We start from the raw sequence: 19,199 nt of genomic DNA on the forward strand, positions 1-19,199 counted from the left end.
GGGAGTGGGCACTGTCGGAGGGTCAGTGCTGAGGGAGCGGGCACTGTTGGAGGGTCAGTGCTGAGGGAGCGGGCACTGTCAGAGGGTCAGCGCTGAGGGAGTGGGCACTGTTGGAGGGTCAGTGCTGAGGGAGCGGACACTGTCGGAGGGTCAGCACTGAGGGAGTGGGCACTGTCAGAGGGTCAGTGCTGAGGGAGTGGGCACTGTTGGAGGGTCAGTGCTGAGGGAGTGGGCACTGTCGGAGGGTCAGTGCTGAGGGAGCGGGCACTGTCGGAGAGGCCGTCAACATGGATAATCCCATGGTTACAATTTAACAGAACGTTTGGGGTCCCTGCCTGGAATCCAGGCCAGCATTTATGTCTCAAATTGACATCAATAAAAAGAGATCGCTTCGACATGATAACTTTGCCATTTGTGGGATCTTGCTCAACTCATATTGGTTGCCTGCCAGTGTCACTGCAGCGGACGGACCTCAATGTTCCTGCAGAGCTCTTTCAGGTTCCCTGAAGTCACACACGGTGCTACAGAAATGCAGACCTTCTCATGACGGAACTGAATCTTCAGAAGGACGTAAATCAAGTGGATAAAATCTCCCATGTCGGGTGAAGCCCTCCCAATGTTGGTCCCCAAAACTACTGGAGCTTGTCATTGAGCGGAGAGGTCTACGCAACACGGAGAAAGGACGTTCAGCCCATAGAGTCTGTGCTGGTCACAAAAAAAAGCAACTAATCAATCCAATCTCATTTCCCAGCTCTTGGCCCATAATCCTGCTTCAGGTGGCCACTGCTGTCCATTCCCTCCCTGCCCCACGGCTCTCCTCTGGCTTTGCTGCTGCCCCTTGCTCCCGCTCTCTCAATCAAGGAAGGGAAATGTTGCGTGGCATTCAAAAGCATGGCTTGAATCTGAGCCAGAGCTGGATGGAGATGGGTGCTCGGGCCTTGCGCCCTTGAATCAACCTGGAGGCATCACTGAGCTATCATTTTGAAGTGCGGACTTGGGAAAACGTGGGTGGGGGTTGGGATGGACAGGCGTGAGTAGGTTTAGCCAAACCCAGGGGGTGAGAAAGGATGGACAAGGGTGTCTCCCTCCAAAACAGGGGAAATATAACCCAAACTAGATTTTAAGAGTTAACATCAAGGATTTTGATTTTATTTTTTGCACCGGCCCCATTAAGCAGACATTTTTGAACGTGTTTGGTAGTTGTGGCAACTTGTTGCTATGGTAATGAGTGGGCTCCAAATGGCTTAGTTGCTAAGAGACCAACACTGTAGATGAGTAATAAACACGAAAAAAAAATGTAAGGATCTTCACTTGGCATAGGGGTGGGCGGTGAGGAATGGGTACACTGTGCTTTGCCTTTACAAGACACGAAGGCAAGAATAAAAACCCCATCATGTCGCGATCTGAGAGACTGGGAAATTCAGAAAATGGAGCGCCCGTACAGTCATTCAGGACCAGCATCTGCATCGATGGGTTCCCTTCAACGTCACCGGGCTGCGATGACGAGGGCTACTTGCATTTAGATAGCACCTTTTTTTAAGCAAGGCAGAAACATCCCAAGGTACCTCATGGGAGTGGCGATCGAACAGCGCACTTCCCAGACTTGTGAGGAAATATGGGGGGGGGGTGCACGGCAGGGCGGCTGAAAAATCTCAGTCGGGGTGGACAGAGAGACAGAGAGAGAGAGAGAGAGAGAGACACGATGTGAGTAAATGTGAGGTTTTGCACTTTGGAAAAAAGAATACAGGCATGGACTATTTTCTAAATGGTGAGAAAATTCATAAAGCAGAAGTACAAAGGGATCTGGGAGTGTTGGTCCAGGATTCTCTAAAAGTTAACTTGCAGGTAGAGTCCATGATTAAGAAAGCGAACGTAATGCTGTCATTTATCTCAGGAGGGTTGGAATATAAAAGCAGTGATGTGCTTCTGAGACTTTATAAAGCTCTAGTTAGGCCCCATTTAGAATACTGTGTCCAATTTTGGGCCCCACACCTCAGGAAGGACATACTGGCGCTGGAGCGTGTCCAGCGGAGATTCACATGGATGATCCCTGGAATGGTAGGTTTAACGCACGATGAACGGCTAAGGATCCTGGGGTTGTACTCATTAGAGTTTAGAAGGTTGAGGGGAGATCTAATAGAAACTTACAAGATAATGTATGGCTTAGAAGGGGTGGACGCTGTGAAGTTGTTTCCATTAGGCGGGGAGACTGGGACCCGTGGGCACAGCCTTAAAATTAGAGGGGGTAAATTTAAAACAGAAATGAGGAGACATTTCTTCAGCGAGAGTGTGGTGGGCTTGTGGAATTCATTGCTGCAGAGTGCAGTGGAGGCCGGGACGTTGGATGCCTTCAAGGCAGAGATCGACAAAATCTTGATCTCAGAAGGAATCAAGGGCTATGGGGAGAGGGCAGGGAAGTGGAGCTGAAATGCCCATCAGCCATGATTTAATTGGCGGAGTGGACTTGATGGGCCGAATGGCCTTACTTCCACTCCTATGTCTTATGGTCTTATGGACAGCTTAGGGAAGCAGTTCCAGAGCTCAAGGCCCAGGTAGCTGAAGGCACAGCGGTAAATGGTGGAGCGATGGGAATTGGGAGATGATCAAGGGGCTGGAATTGGAGGAACACAAATCCCGGAAATCCCGGATAAATTCATAAACTGCCTATCTGAACTTTCTTGGTACTGAACTGCTGAAGTGTCTCTGTCTTCCAAAGCAAAATGACCAAATTCTTATCCAAATTCGCTGTTACCCAATTGCTGAACATCATGTCTCTTTCCCCCTGCCAACCCCTCTCTCATTAAGCCCCAGTGCCAATATTGCCACTCTCCACATGCCCACACTTTCATTGCAATTAGCAAACATTTCCATGTCCATCCAGAGTTCAGAAATAAGGGAGCGCAGCACTGTTGGAGGGTGAGTGCTGAGGGAGCGGGCACTGTCGGAGGGTCAGTGCTGAGGGGGTGGGCACTGTCGGAGGGTCAGTGCTGAGGGAGCGGGCACTGTCGGAGGGTCAGTGCTGAGGGAGTGGGCACTGTATTTGAATCCTGTGCTGTACCTGCCCTGAGAGTGTTTGAAGGGGCCAGTGTTAAGAAATCTTTGAGTTTAAAAGAGTAGATAAGGTTTACTCTGTACCAAACCCTGTGCTGTCTCTGTCGTGACAGGTTTAGATGGGGATAGTGTAGAGAAAGCTTTACTATCAGTTTAAAACTGTAAATGGAGCATTACTCTGTATCTAACTGTGTGCTATTCCTGTCCTGGGAGTGTGTGCAAAGAGTGGAGGAGATTTATTTGTTGAAAACTCTGCCCATTTACAACCGTTACACAGACAGGCCCTGTTCTTTCATCGGGGATTTGCAGGAACTCCGGTCACAGCTGGAAGCTGAAAGAGGTCTGTAATTGACCGACCGTATTTCCAGATCCACGGTGATCCAATCAGAACCATCGCTGGTCCTCAATACAGGAAACCCTCTTTGTCAATGTTAGGGCCACAGCTCCCAGCTTTCAGACACAGCACTCTATTCAAAATCCTGTGAATCACTGGTATGTCACAGCTCACGTTCTCAGCATTGCCCCTCACCAGCCTTGACACTGAACCCTCCCCTCAGGGCCACTGACACAGTGGGTAGCTCATTGCGTCCACACCAGCACCATCACCCAGCCTGACAGAACAGTGTCGTACCGAGGGGGAGGTGCACTACCGACAGCATCGCTTGGCATTTGACATGCAAAACCCAGTCCCTACCTGGTCAATCAGCGCGGTCTAAAAGGGAAGGGAATTCCCCTCAGCGCACTGGCCAGCATTCATCTCACAAGCAGCAATGATAACACATCAATTTGGGTTGTTCTCAGATTGCCACCTGTGGGATCTTGCTGCATCCCATCCCGCTGCTGTGTTTTCCTCAAAGACAATGGTGACCACGTTTCACTGTCTATGATACACTTTCAGGGCTGCCAGGAGGATGTGAGTGGTGCTGCAGAAATGCAGAGACTTTCCTTTTTTTTTGCCAACCATGGAGAGGAGATGAGGCTGCCCCTGTCCAGCTTGTGACTGCAGGTAACAAGTCCCAGATGGGCAGGTACATTCTAAGCAGCGCGTTCAGAAATGTTAGAACATACCTCTGGGCTTGTCCTCAGGCCTCCTGACCAATGTAATCCTGTGTGAGGACATTCAATATTGATGGATTTGTCTCGGCTGCTTCCTGTTTTAATGATTCATTTGTGGAATGTGGGAGTGACTGGCTGGGCCCAGCATTTATTGCCCCATCTCTCGTTGCACCCCACCTTGAGAAAGTGGGGGTGAGCTGCCTTCTTGAACCCCTGCAGTCCGTGTGCTGTGGGTTCTCTTAGCGAGGGATTTGCAGGATTCTGACCCAACACTGAAGGAACGGGGGATACATTTCCAAGTCAGGATGGGGAGGGGCTCGGAGGGGAACGTGCAGGAGGGTGATGTTCCCATGTACCTGCTGCCCCTTGTCCTTCTGGATGGAAGTGGTCGTGGGTTTGGAAGGTGCTGCCTGAGGGTCTTTGGTCTACTCCTGCTTTCCACAGCTAAATAGCTGTTTGACACCAACCTGCATGATTCTCACACGATATCTCCCACATGACAGGGAATCGGGGAGCAGGTAGAGTATCAGCAGCCTAGGTCTGAAAATTGTAACCTCTCCTGGGCACTACCTTCCCGTTTAATGCCAGTTGCATGTTCCCTGTTTGTTAAAGTAATGTAGACAATCCAGAACAAACCTTCGACCTTGACACTCTCCCTGGCACCATCTCCAGTCTTGGATCCAGCGTTGTATGAACCATCAATGTTGAGGCCTCAGAATATTTTCAGCTCTCTCTCATGATTATTAAAGCCTTCACTTTAGTGGCTCATTGGCTCTTCAAGCTTGGGTTTGAGCCCAGGTTGAGTGGCTCCTCTCACCAACTCACCACAACTGAAAGTAGTCGCTCCTGTTGCAGGTTCACCAGCCAGATTGATTCAGCCTCAAATGGACTGTCAACAATTAGACAATTAGATGACGGTGGGGGTGGGAACAGTTCGATGGTGCTCTCTCTTTCAATGCTGCCAGGAAGGTGCCATACAAATAGCAGCCTTACAATGCAAAGAGCAGAAGGAAAGGCTAGACTTGTGTCAACACAGGTCTGTCACAACAGACGGTGGCACAGTCATTGGGCCCTGCTACATGTCAGGACTGTACGTGCCAAAATAATTTGTCTCAGCAGTTAGGTACAATGCCTTTTTGAGAAAACATGGGGACACATTGGAATGAGCTAAGTCCATCCATTAGTTTCTCTCCCACAGCCTCATGTACACTCTCCAGCTCCCCATTACTGACTGCACTCACCTATTAAACCCCCTCCCACAGACCCATGTACACTCACCCCCCCATCACTGCCTCTACCCATCCATTTAAACCCCCTCCCACAGCCTCATGTACACTCTCCCCCCCATCACTGACTCTACCCATCCATTTAAACCCCCTCCCACAGCCTCATGTACACTCACCCCCCCATCACTGCCTCTACCCATCCATTTAAACCCCCTCCCACAGCCTCATGTACACTCTCCCCCCCATCACTGACTCTACCCACCCATTTAAACTCCCTCCCACAGCCTCATGTACACTCACCCCCCCATCGCTGCCTCTACCCATCCATTTAAACCCCCTCCCACAGCCTCATGTACACTCAGCCCCCATCACTGCCTCTACCCCCCCATTTAATCACTCTCCCACAGCCTCATGTACACTCACCCCCCCATCACTGCCTCTACCCATCCATTTAAACCCCCTCCCACAGCCTCATGTACACTCAGCCCCCATCACTGCCTCTACCCCCCCATTTAATCACTCTCCCACAGCCTCATGTACACTCTCCCCCCCATCACTGACTCTACCCACCCATTTAAACTCCCTCCCACAGCCTCATGTACACTCTCCCCCCCATCACTGACTCTACCCACCCATTTAATCCCGCTCCCACAGCCCAATATACACTCATCCCCCCCATCACTGCTTACCCACCTATTTAATACTCCACCCCCCCATGTACACTCTCCCCCCCATCACTGACTACCTACCCAATTAAACCCCCTCCCACAGCCCAATATTCACTCTCCCCCTCAATCACTGACTCTACCCACCTATTTAATCCCCCTCTCACAGCCCCCACACTGTCCCCCGAATCACTGGCTCTCCCCACCCATTTAAGCCCCCTCCACAGCCCCATGTACACTCTTCCCCGCCATACCCCACCTCAGCCACTATGTAATCTCTCTACACACCAGGCCTTTCCAGCATAAGTTGCAGGTTCAAGACTGAGTCAGGACCTTTTACAGAAATAGCTTTTACAGTCATTTGCTCATTTTTTTTTGCAAGGTGGGCGTGTGAGTGGGAACAAGATTGTGATTTAAGTTACAGAGTCATTATAGAACAGAAGGCCACTCAGCCTATGGAATCCAGGCCAGCCCTATGCACAGCAATCCAGTCAGTCCTATCCCCCCACCTACTTTCTCTTCATTCCGCAAGTTGTTTTTCCTCAAGTGTCAGTCCAATTTCCTTTACAAATCAGGCATGTTTCCAATTCCTCTAGCTTCATAGGCAGCAAGTTCCTCTTCATTAGCACTTGGAACATTGGAACAGGAGTAGGCCAGTCAGCTCATTGAGCCCACCCTGCCACTCAATACAATCATGGCTGCCTGAACACTTTTAATGCCTATCCCCCACCCCATCTCCATGACCCTGAACACCAACAGTTATCAGATCTTAGATGTACACAAAGAGCGAGCTCCCACAGCTCTCCGTGGGAGAGAATTCCCAAAGTTCACAATCCTCAGAGTAAAAAGATTTCTCCTCATCTCGGACCACAGTGACATTCCTTTATTTTGAGGCGGTGCTGCCTGGCTCTGCGCTGTCTGACCCAGGGAAACAGCTGACCTGTCCATCCCTTTCATTATTTTGTCGGTTTCAGTGAGACCACCTCTCATTCTGTGAAACCCAAGAGAATACCGGGCCAGTTTGTCTGATGGGACAGTCCCACCATCCCAGGGTCAAGGCTCCCTCCCTCTGCAACGATAATATCTCTTCTGACAGAAGGAGACCAAAACTAAACATAGTACCTCCAGGTGGGGTCGAATCAAGCTCCTGTATAATTGAAGAAAGCTTTATAATCAATAGTGAACAGCTCAGGGCTGGGTACTGATTCTTGCAGTATCCCACTAGTTCACTTGATTTGACTTTATTTATTGTTGTCACATGTGCCTAAGTACAGTGAAAAGTTTTGTTTTGTGAGCAGAACAGGCTGATCACAGCAAACAAGGAGATGCAAATGACAGGGCGCTTAGACAGAATTAGTCATATCTGGAACATCTGGATAACAAGGAGACCCAAGTCAGGTTCCTACTTTTGACTACGGCTCCGCTTTCAACACTATGATCCCAAAAAAACTAATCTCAAAACTCTGAGAGATCATAAGAATTGCCGGTGCTGGAGTCAGAGATAATGCAGCGTGGAGCTGGAGGAACATAGCAGGCCAGGCAGCATCAGAAGTGCAGGAAAATTGACGTTTCGGGTCGGGACCCTTCTTTCTGATGTGAAACGTCAGCTTTCCAGCTCCTCTGATGCTGCCTGGCCTGCTGTGTTCCTCCAGCTCCACACTGTGTTACCTCAAAACTCCGAAACCTAGGTCTCGGCTCTTCCCTCTGTAACTGGATCTGCAGCTTCCTGATCCACAGACCACAATCAGTGAGGATAGATAGCCTCAACCTGCTAACCTGAGAATGCCCAATTTATTCTTACTCTCTGGCTAACAGACAGAAAGCAATCATTAATCCCTGCCAGTACATTAACTCCTATGCCATGTAATTTCATTTTTCTAACCAGTCTCCTGTGGTGCCTTTATTGAATTTCTCATGAAAATTTAAGTATACCACACCCACCCACTGTCTGAGGTTAAAAAATCGTGAGGGGGCATAGAAAGGGGCATGAATAGGCAAGAGCATTTCCCCAGGGTGGGGGGAGTCCAAAGCTACAGGGCATGGGTTTCAGGTGAGGGGGCAAGATTTAAAAGGGACCTGAGGGGTAACTTTTTCACACAGAGGGTGGTGTGTGTATGGAATGAGCTTCCAGAGGAAGTGGTGGGGGCTGGTACAGTTACAGCATTTAAAAGGCATCTGGATGGGGACATGGATAGGAAGGGGTTTACAGGGATATGGGCCAAATGCTGGCAAATGGGAATAAGTCAGATTAGGATGTCTGCTCGGCACAGGGTTGGACCAAAGAGTCTGTATCCGTGCTGTATGGCTACGTTTGTCAAACGCGGATTCCCATTTATAAATCCATGCTGACTTTGCCCAATCAGATCACTATCCACCAGGTGTCTACTTATTCCATCCTTTGTAATAGATTCTAGCATTTTCTTTACTTCTGACGTAAGGCTAAATAGTCAGTGGCTCCCTCTCATTCCATTCTTAAATAATGCAATGACACTTGATACCTTCCAATCTGCAGGAATAATTTCCAGAATTATGGAAAGTAATTGCCAATACACCAACTAGCTTTACAGCCACCTCCTTCAACACCCTGTAATGGAAAACAACCCCCAGGAATTTCAACCCATTCATTTCCAGCACAACCTTCTTACTCAGGCTCATTTCCTTCAACATGGTGTGGCATGAAGGAGCCCCAGCAAAACTAAACTCAATGTGTGACAGGGGTCAAACTCTCCAGCGGTTACAGTCATACCTGGCACAGGAAGATGGTCATGGTCTCAGCTCCAGGATATCTCTGCAGGAGCTCCTCAGGGCAGTGTCCTAGACCCAACCATCTTCAGCTGCTTCATCAATGACCTTCCCTCCATCATAAGTTCGGAAGTGGGGATGTTCACCAATTATTACACAATGTTCAGCTCCATGCGTGACTCCTCAGATACTGAAGCAGACCATGTTCAAATGCACAAGATCTGGACAATCTCCAGGCCCCTGCTGGCAAGTGACAAGTAACATTTGCATCACACAAATGGCAGGCTATGACCATCACCAACAGTGGACAATCTAACCACCACCCCTTGGCATTCAATGGTGTTGCCATCACTGAATCCCCCACTATCAACATTCTGGGGATTACCATCGACAGAAACTCATCACATAAGCATAGTGGCTACAAGAACAGGTCAAAAGCTAGGCTTACTGCAGCGAGTAACTCACCTCCAGACTCAAAGAACAAGAACAAAGAACAAAGAAAATTACAGCACGGGAACAGGCCCTTCGGCCCTCAAAGCCCGCGCCAGTCGGGATCCTCTGTCTAAACCTGTCATCTATTTTCTAAGGGTCTGTATCCCTTTGCTCCCTGCCCATCCATGTACCTGTCCAGATACATCTTGAAAGACGCTATCGTGTCTGTATCTACCACCTCTGCTGGTTCCAGGCACCCACAACCCTCTGTGTAAAGAACTTTCCACCCATATCTCTCCTAAACCTTCCTCCTCTCACCTTGCAACTCATGACCCCTAATAATTGAATCCCCCACTCTGGGAAAAAGCTCCTTGCTATCCACCTTGTCTATACCCCTCATGATTTTGTAGACCTCAATCAGGTCCCCCCTCGATCTCCGTCTTTCTAATGAAAATAATCCTAATTTACTCAACCTCTCTTCATAGCTAGTGCCCTCCATACCAGGCAACAGCCTGGTGAACCTCCTCTGCACCCTCTCCAAAGCATCCACATCCTTTTGGTAATGTGGCGACCAGAACTGTACACAGTTCTCCAAATGTGGCTGAACCAAAGTCCTATACATCTGCAACATGACCTGCCAACTCTTGTACTCAATACCCCGCCCAATGAAGGAAAGCATGCCGTATGCCTTCTTGACCACCCTATTGACCTGCGTTGTCACCTTCAGGGAACAATGGACCTGAACACCCAGATCTCTCTGTTCATCAATTTTCCCTAGGACTTTTCCATTTACTGTATAGTTCACTCTTGAATTGGATCTTCCAAAATGCATCACCTTGCATTTGCCCGGATTGAACTCCATCTGCCATTTATCTGCCCAACCCTCCAGTCTATCTATATTCTGATGCATTCTCCGACAGTCCCCTTCACTATCTGCTACTCCACTACTGTTAGTGTCATCTGCAAACTTACTAATCAGACCACCTGTACCTTCCTCCAGATCATTTACGTATATCACAAACAACTGTGGTCCCAGCACAGATCCCTGTGGAACACCACTGGTCACAGGTCTCCAATTTGAGAAACCCCCCTCCACTACTACTCCCTGTCTCCTGTTGCCCAGCCAGTTTTTTTCTCCATCTAGCTAGCGCACCCTGGACCCCATGTGACTTCACTTTCTCCATCAGCATGCCATGGGGAACCTTATCAAACGCCTTACTGAAGTCCATGTATATGACATCTACACCCTTTCCCTCATCAATCAACTTTGTCACGTCCTCAAAGAATTCTATTAAGTTGGTAAGACTTGACCTTCCCTGCACAAAACCATGTTGCCTATCACTGATAAGCCCATTTTCTTCCAAATGGGAAGAGATCCTATCCCTCAGTCTCTTCTCCAGCAGCTTCCCTACCACTGACGTCAGGCTCATCGGTCGATAATTACATGGATTATCCCTGCAACCCTTCTTAAAAAGGCTCCCCGAAGACTGTCCACCATCAATAAGGCAAAAGTCAGGAGTGTCAAACTGGAGGCTGGAAGAACACAGAAAGCCAGGCAGCATCTGCAGGAAAGGAGCAGTCAACCTTTCAGGTATAACTCTTCCTCAACACCGACAGTCAGTCACAGCAGTGTGTACCATCTACAAGATGCTCTGCAGAAATTCACCAAAGACCCTCAGGCAGCACCTTCCAAACCCACAACTACTTCTATCCAGAAGGACAGGGGCAGGAGATGCATGGGAACACCACCCCACTGCACGTTCCCCTCCAAGCCACTCACCCACCCTGACTTGGAAATATATCGCCGTCCCTTCACTGTCGTTGGGGTAAAATGCTGGAACTCCTTCCCTAAGGGACACTGTGGGTCAACCCACAGCAAGAGAACTGCAATGGATCAAGAAGGCAGCTCACCCCTACCTTCTCAAGGGGCAACAAATGCTGGCCTTGCCAGCGACACCTACCTCCTGCGCATAAATAAAAATCCTTATTCTCCCTTGGATCTCCGTTGTCTTCCTCAGTGAAAACAGACATGATGTGATCATTTAGCTTCTCTGCCATTTCTCTATTCCCCTTTATACATTTCCCTGAATCCGCCTGGAATCGACCGACATTCATTTGAGCCAAAAGATTCCTTCTTGTATAAGGGAACTTTGGTTGTTAATTCTTAAGTCCTTTTTCTCCTAGATCATGTTTACATTCTATTCTTCTTTTCCTTACCAATTTCTTGGTCCTCTCTATTCCTTTGTTAGCTGCAATTGACCTTGTTTGAATGTCTCACCATGAAGGCATGTATAGATGCTATAAATGATGTTCTAGTTCTTAAGGGCTATCCATTGCCTGTGCAGGCTAGCTTTCAATGTACTTTCCCAATCCACCTCAGCCAACCAGTGCTTAGAAGTTCCCTTATTCAAATGCAATTGTACAAGATGTTGGACAGACCAATTTTAGAGCACTGCGTGTAGTTCTACTCACCTTCATATAGAAAGGAAATTATTGAACTAGAAACAGTGCAGAAAAGATTTATGGGATGCTACCCAGAATGGAATGTTTGAGTTATAAGGAGACGCTGCATAGGCTGAGATTTTTATCCCTGGAGCATAGGAGACTGAGAGGTGATTGTATAAAGGTCTATAAAATCATGAGAGAGATAGATAAGGTAGATAGCTTTGCAGGCAGCACGGTGGCTCAGTGGTTAGCTCTGCTGCCTTACAGTGCCAGGGACTCAGGTTCGATCCCACCCTCGGGCGACTTGCTGTGTGGAGTTTGCACATTCTCCCCGTGTCTGCATGGGTTTGCTCCGGGTGCTCCGGTTTCCTCCCACAGTCCAAAGATGTGCAGGTTAGGGTGGATTGGCCATGCTAAATTGCCCCATAGTGTCCAGGAATGTGTAGATTAGGGGGATAGATCTGGGCGGGATGCTCTTTGTGTTGGTGTGGACTTGTTGGGCCGAAGGACCTGTTTCCACGCAATCGGCATTCTATGAAATAGCTAACAGCTCCTCCCCATAGTAGGGGAGACTAAAACTAGAGGGTATAGGTTTGAGGTGAGAGGGGAGATATACAAGAGGGTCCAGAGGGGAAATTTTGTCACTCAGAGTGTGATCAGTGCCTAGAACATAGTGCTAGAGATAAATACAATTTTGTCATTGAAGAAACATTTAGACAGGTAGATGGATGGTGTAGGTATGGAGGGATGTGTACTAGTAATAAAGGATGGGATCAGTACATTGGTAGGGAAGGATATTAGAACGGAAGGATAATGTAAGCAATCTGTTTGGATGGACCAAAAGCAGGCAAATAGGACTAATTTAAATTGTGAAACCTGGGCAGTGTGGACAAGTTGAGCTGAAGTTTCAATGCTATAGACCTCTGTGACTTCAGATTGAACCACCTCACTTTCAAACAAAATCACATTATGATCATTCACCCCTAAAGGTTCTTTCTAAGCAAGATTATTAATTAGTCCTTTTTCATTACATAATGCCAGATCTAAAACAGCATGTCCACAAGTTGGCTCTAGAAAACCATCCCGAACACAATCCAAAAACTCTTCCCCCACAGCTTACATGCTCAGTTGGTTCACCAGTCTATATGCAAATCGAAGTCGCCCATGCTAATCTTCCTTTCATATCTTAACTAATACCATAGTCCACACAACCATGATTATTTGGTACCCAACATAAATAATTTCAACCCCTTGCTGCGGCTTAGCTCCATCTAAACAGATTGCTTACATTCTGCTACTCATCTGATATCTTTCCTTATCAATGCATTGAATCCATCCTTTATTACCAGTACATTGCCACCTCCTTTTCCTTCTCATCTATGTTGCTCAAATGTCAAATATCCTTGATTTTCATATCCCAGTCCTGGTCACCATGCCCATGTTTCTGTAATGACCATTGTCTTGTCTTTAAAACATTGACTGGTTATTAATGCTGCACATAATCAAGTACAGTGCCCTTAACTTTGTCCTTCCTTTGACATAATTCCGCTTTCAGCTTTGTATCTTGTACCTTCCAGACTCCCTCACATCTTTTCAACTTCCTGTCACCAATTTCACTTCCTTCCAATGTGGGCTGCCCCCAGGTTCCTATTGAGCTGACATGTTAGTTTAAACCTAGCCCAACGGCACTAGCAAATCTCTCTATAAGGATACTAGTCCCAGTCCAGTTAAAGTGTCCCTTGCCCATCTTGTACAGGTCCCATCTGCCCCAGTTGGTCAGAAATCTGACACCTTTCCTTCTACATCAGTTCTCCAGCCAGCTGTACAATCGGTGGATCCTCCTCTCTCAAGGCCACCGGTGCTAGGAGTAATTCTGAGAATAATGATCTTGAGATCCTGCTTTTCGTTTTGCTTCCTGGAGGTCCAGCAAAACTAGAATCATGGGAAAAACTCTCCACTGGTTGGAGATGTACCTGGCACTCGGGAAGAACATTATGGTTGTTGGAGGTCAGTCATCTCAGCTCCTCTGTAGAAATTCCTCAAGGTAGTATCCTCGACCCATCTTCAGCTCCTTCATCAAAGACCTTCCCTCCATCGTAAGGTGGGGATGTTTGCCAATAACTGTACAACATTCAGCGCCATTCATGACTCCTCAGATGCTGAGGCAGTCCATGTCCAAATGCAACAAGGTCTGGACATTATCCAGGCTTGGGCTGACAAATGGTAACTAACACTTCACCACAAAACTCCCAGGCAATGACCGTCTCCAATAAGAGATAATCTGATCAATGCACCTTGACATTCAATGGCGTTACCATCACCGAATCTCCCACCATCAACATCCTGGGGGTTACCATTGACCAGAAACTGAACTGGACTAACTATATAACTACAATGGCTGCAACATCAGGTCAGATCCTGCAGCGGGTAACTCCCCACCCCCCCCACCCCGACGCCCCCAAAGCCTGTCCCACCATCAACAAGGCACAAGGCAGGAGGGTGATGGAATACTCCCCACTTGCCCTGGATGGGGATAGATCCAAGAACACTCAAGAAGCTCGACACCATCCAGGACAAAGCAGCCCCCACTTGATTGGCACCACATCCACAAACATCCCTTCCACCAGCACCAATGCTCAGTAGCAGCAGCATGTACTATCTACAAAATGCATTGCAGAGATTCACCAAAGATTCTCAGGCAGCACCTTCCAAACCGACAGAGATAGCAAGAAATGCAGATGCTGGAGTCAAAGACAACACAGTGTGGAGCTGGAGGAACACAGCAGGTCAGGCAGGATCAGAGGAGCAGGAAAGCTGATGTTTCGGGTCAGGACCCATCTTCAGAAATGAGGAGGGAGAGGGGAGCTCAAAAACAAATGAGCTTATTTCTGAGCTCCCCTCCCCATTTCTGAAGAAGGGTCCCAACCTGAAACATCAGCTTTCCTGCTCCTCTGATCCTGCCTGACCTGCTGTGTTCCTCCGGCTCCACACTGGGTTATCACCTTCCCAACACAAGACCACTTCATCCAGAAGGACAAGAGCAGCAGAAACACGGAATGCACGCAAGTTCCCCTCAAAAACCCACACCATCCGGACTTGGAAATACATCGCTGTTCCTTCAGTGTCGCTGGGTAAATATCCTTGAACTCCCTCCCTAAGGGACACTGTGGGTCAACCCATAGCACAAGGACTGGAGCGGTTCAGGAAGGCAGCTCACCCCCCCACCTTCCCAAAGGGGGCAACTAGGGACGGACAATAAATGCTGGGCCCAGCCAGTGACTTCTATGTCCCAACAGTGAATTAAAAGCACTCCCTGAAATCTGCCTTCAGGACCTCAACTCTCTTTCCACTTGATGTCACTAGTACCAATGTGCACAATGCTTTGCTGCATAAAAGCAGCTCTTCCACATAATGCCCCCATCCATTTGTCCTTGCAGCATTGATGAATGGGAGCAGCTTTCTTCCCATTACCTTACCTGAACCTGACATAATCTTGCACACTCCATCGCAGTTACCTTGAGTCTCCTTTCCTCCGAGTTGAACAAGCCCAGTTTCTCCAACCTAACCTTGTGGCCTTGGCCCCCGGAACCATGCTGACTGACTGTCAGAGTTCAAACATAGTACCGAGAGCTCACAATGAGTGCCAAGACCTAACATTTAATTCCACTGCTCGGCAGTCAGTTTAAAAGCTCAAAAGATACTGACAGGACTTGGCTGTGAATTTGAAAGCAAAGGTGCAATTTTACCAGGAGTGTTGTTGACTGATACTAACATGGCGATTGCTCCAACTCAGCTCCTGAGAGAACCGGAGCAGATTTACAGCAAATTTATCGCAGAGCAAATTTCAATGTAATTTGCTTGAAAACTGTGTGAGAATGCGGGTGGAGCTAATGGCTGCTGTTTCTGAAACATAATGGCCTGCCTCACCTCTCAGGACCAGTGAGGAGACCATACAGACATGACAGCAAAGAGAGAACACAAGGGGAGTCATTCTCGGGGCCCACTACTTACAGCATTGCCTATAGCACTCAAAATGGCTTCTCTTGTCATCATCATGGTCATGGAGCCGACAGCAGCGCTTCCCCCTCACACCCCAACAGACAGGGGCTTGCAGTCTCAGTAACTACAAGCACCCTGAGATGTCCCCAGAGGCGCGGGAGAAACTCACATCTCCCCGCCGATTTCGCGGCTACAAGAGGTGAGGAGGAGAAACCCTGATACACTCTTCATGCTCGGTCAGCGACAGCATTCCTGTTCCCTCCACAACTCCAACACCGCCCTCACACATTGTTTCTGCCATCACATTCCCAGTCACCTCCTCCCCAACCACCCACAAACACTGGGGTCGCTGAAGAACATCCACCGGCAGTGCGTTCCTTCGCACGCCAATGGTTTGAGAAAAACAAAAGGACAAGCAAGTCAGAGCATCTTATTACAACTGTACAAGACATTGGTAAGGCCACATTTGGAGTGCTGCATACAATTCTGGTTGCACTGCTACAGGAAGGATGTTATTAAACTGGTGTGATATTATAGACTTCAGAACTTAATAACTGTTCAGGGATTGAATGAATCAACAAAGATGAACTGTCATTTACTCGAAAGAAGCAGCAATAACTGTGTCTGGAATAAACTATTAAAGACAAAGAGAAACCTATACAGGAATTTGAAGCAATTAGCTACAACTGGGAGTAGAGGCTACAGATAGAACTGCTTTGTCACCTGCTCAAAAAACTGGGTGCTTTATGCCACAAGGATAACAACTGCCTGACAGAAGTACTGAAGGAGTTAATCACAGGAAAGCTGTGTCTTCGAGCACACAGCCAATGCCAAAAGTAAGAACAAACAAGGAAATTATTTTTGATAAGGAAACCAACTGCAGTAATTTGAATAAAGGGCTTTTAGAATATCATCAATGATAAGATTATGGACTGAAGAATGAAAATCTGTTTAAGACTCAAAAACCAGAACTCCACATTGATAGAACTTTGAAGAACAACAGTGCAGAAAATTGTAAACTTGAAACTTGAGTATTGTGCCCCGTTCTGGTCTCCCTGTTACAGGAATGATATTAGTAAGCTGAAGAGGATTCAGAAGAGATTTCCAGGATGTGGCCGGGTATGGAGGGTTTGACTTACAAAGTGAGGCTGGATAGGCTGGAATAGGCACATAGGACAGTGAGGGATAACCTTATAGAGGCTCATAAGATCGTGAGGAGCGTAGAGAAGGTGAATGGCAAATGTCTTTCCCTTAGGATGGGGGATTTCAAGACAAGCGGGCATATTTTTAAGGTGAGAGGACGCAGGTTTAACAAAGACATGGGGGCAACATTTTGCTTTAGACAGAGTTTAGTTTGTGTGTGGAATGAACTTCCAGAGGAAGGGGTGGACGCCGGTACAGTTACAACATTTAAAAGACATTTAGATAAGCATATGAGTAGGAAGTATTTGAAGGTAAATGGGGCCAAGTGTATTCAGGACTGAAGGGTCTGTTTCCATGCTGAATGACACTATGACAATGATTCTATAACTTCCAGACACTGTTGGTTGCAGTCCTGGCCAGATTTCACCATTAATCAGGTAACAGCTAACTTGGGTCGCAGGCTTAATCGAGGGGTCTAATATTTAGTTGCTCCATTAAATACAGTTTGAATTATTGTTTCAGTACTTGATTGAGAGACTTTTTAAATAAGTAGCTGATTTAAATGTTAATTTGTGGCGAATTACCCACAACCCTGGAAAGAGTACAAAAAAAGACTTACCAGGACGTTACTGGGGCTGAAGGATTTGAGTCTTAAGGAGAGGCTGGGACTTTTTCCACTGGAGCATACGAGGCTGAGAGGGTGATCGTATACAGGTTTATAAAATCATGGGGGGCATGGACAGAGAGGGTGAATAGCCGAGGTCTTTTTCACAGTGTAGGGGAGTCAAAAACTAAAGGGTTTAAGATGAGAGGGGTAAGATTGATAAGGGACCTGAGGGGCAGTTTTATCATGCAGACGGTGCTGTGTGTCTGGAATGAGCTGCCAGAGGAAGTGGTAGAGGAGGGTACAATTACAATATTTAAAGGGCATTTGGACAGGCACATTACGGGAGGTGATAGCAGAATGGTATTCGTGCTAGACTGTATATTCAGAGACCCAAGTAACGTTCTAGAGTACTGGGTTCAAATCCTACCATGGCAGATGGTGTAGTTTGAATTAAATAAATACTGGAATTAAGAGTCTAACAATGACCACTGATTGTTGCAAAAACCCATCTAGTTCACTAATATCCTTCAGGGAAGGAACCTGCTGTCCTTACCTGGTCTGGCCTACATGAGACTCGAGGCCCACAGCAACTCTCAAGTGATCTCAATCGCCCTCTGGGCAAATTTCGGACAGGTAATAAACACTGGCCTGGTCAGTGACATCCACATCCAATGAACAGAGTTAAAAAAATCATGAATAGGAAAGGTTTAGAAGGATATGGGCCAAATGCAGGCAGCTGGGACTAGTTCAGTTTAGGAAACCTGGGAGGTATGGATGATTTGGGTTGAGGAGTCTGTTTCCATGCTGTACAACTGTACAAACAATGGAGGGCAGATCCAATCTGGGATCGAGCTGTGTACTGAGGGAGGGAGGTAAGAGCCCGAAGGCATTTTGCCATCTGCTGGCCACAGCCAACACAAGGAGAATGTTAATTAAATATAAAGGTTACTTACACACACACACCCATGCGCGCGCACACACACACACACACACACACACACACACACACACACACACACACACACACACACACACAGTCAGCTCAGCCATCTGTAGATGGCTGATCCTTCGAGAACACGGCCCCCTGCTCACGGCAACTCTCCACCCCCTCACTCAAAGCCTCAATTTAGTGTTAAAATATTCACTGTCGCATCACTTAGATGGTCCAGTTTCTAAAGCAACCGTGGTTCATTAAAATAGAGATACATGTTGCCTCCCTCGAAAAGCAGCTCAGACTCAGCACCAGGTATGCTGCTGATTTCCAAAGCAATATTTAACTTCCTGGATAGTTTATGTTTTATCTTGAAATGTAACCTTCATTAGGAGGCAGAGAGAATGCAATGTGACATCAATGAGCAGCAAGAAAGATGATATCAAGAAGATGAAGCTTTACTGTGGATCTAACCCTGTGCTGTCCATGTCCTGGGAAGATGGAGGACAGTATACAGGAAGCTTTACTCTGTATCTAACCCCGTGCTGTCTCTGTCCTGGAAGTATTTGATGGGAGACAGTGTAGACGGAGTTTTACTCTGTATAAAACCGGTGCTGTCCCCGTCCTGGAATTGTTTGATGGGAGACAGTGTAGAGGGAGCTTTACTCTGTATCTAACCCCGTGCTGTTCCTGTCCTGGAAGTATTTGATGTGAGACAGTGTAGAGGGAGTTTTACTCTGTATCTAACCCCGTGCTGTTCCTGTCCTGGAAGTATTTGATGTGAGACAGTGTAGAGGAAGTTTTACTCTGTATCTAGCCCCATGCTGTCCCTGTCCTGGAAGTGTTTGATGGGGGACAGTGTAGAGGGAGTTTTACTCTGTATCCAACCCCGTGCTGTCCCT

The 19,199-nt window shown here is 47.5% G+C and overlaps 1 protein-coding gene across 7 annotated transcripts in view; it reads right to left on the reverse strand.

Moving 5' to 3' along the window:
- Positions 1–19,199, reverse strand: part of LOC125448645 (disks large homolog 4) — a 324,649-nt gene that overhangs the window by 244,978 nt on the left and 60,472 nt on the right. The window contains exon 1 of one of the 7 annotated variants that reach the window (XM_059642670.1): positions 8,745–8,806. The exons of the other annotated variants lie outside the window; for them this stretch is intronic. Coding sequence (XP_059498653.1) covers positions 8,745–8,765 — 21 coding nt within the window. The 5' untranslated portion in view covers positions 8,766–8,806. Of the gene's footprint in view, positions 1–8,744; positions 8,807–19,199 lie in introns of those variants that run through there. 7 annotated transcript variants of the gene reach the window in all.

This window comes from Stegostoma tigrinum, chromosome 45 (assembly GCF_030684315.1).
Source record: "Stegostoma tigrinum isolate sSteTig4 chromosome 45, sSteTig4.hap1, whole genome shotgun sequence".
NCBI classification, from domain to species: Eukaryota; Metazoa; Chordata; class Chondrichthyes; order Orectolobiformes; family Stegostomatidae; genus Stegostoma; species Stegostoma tigrinum.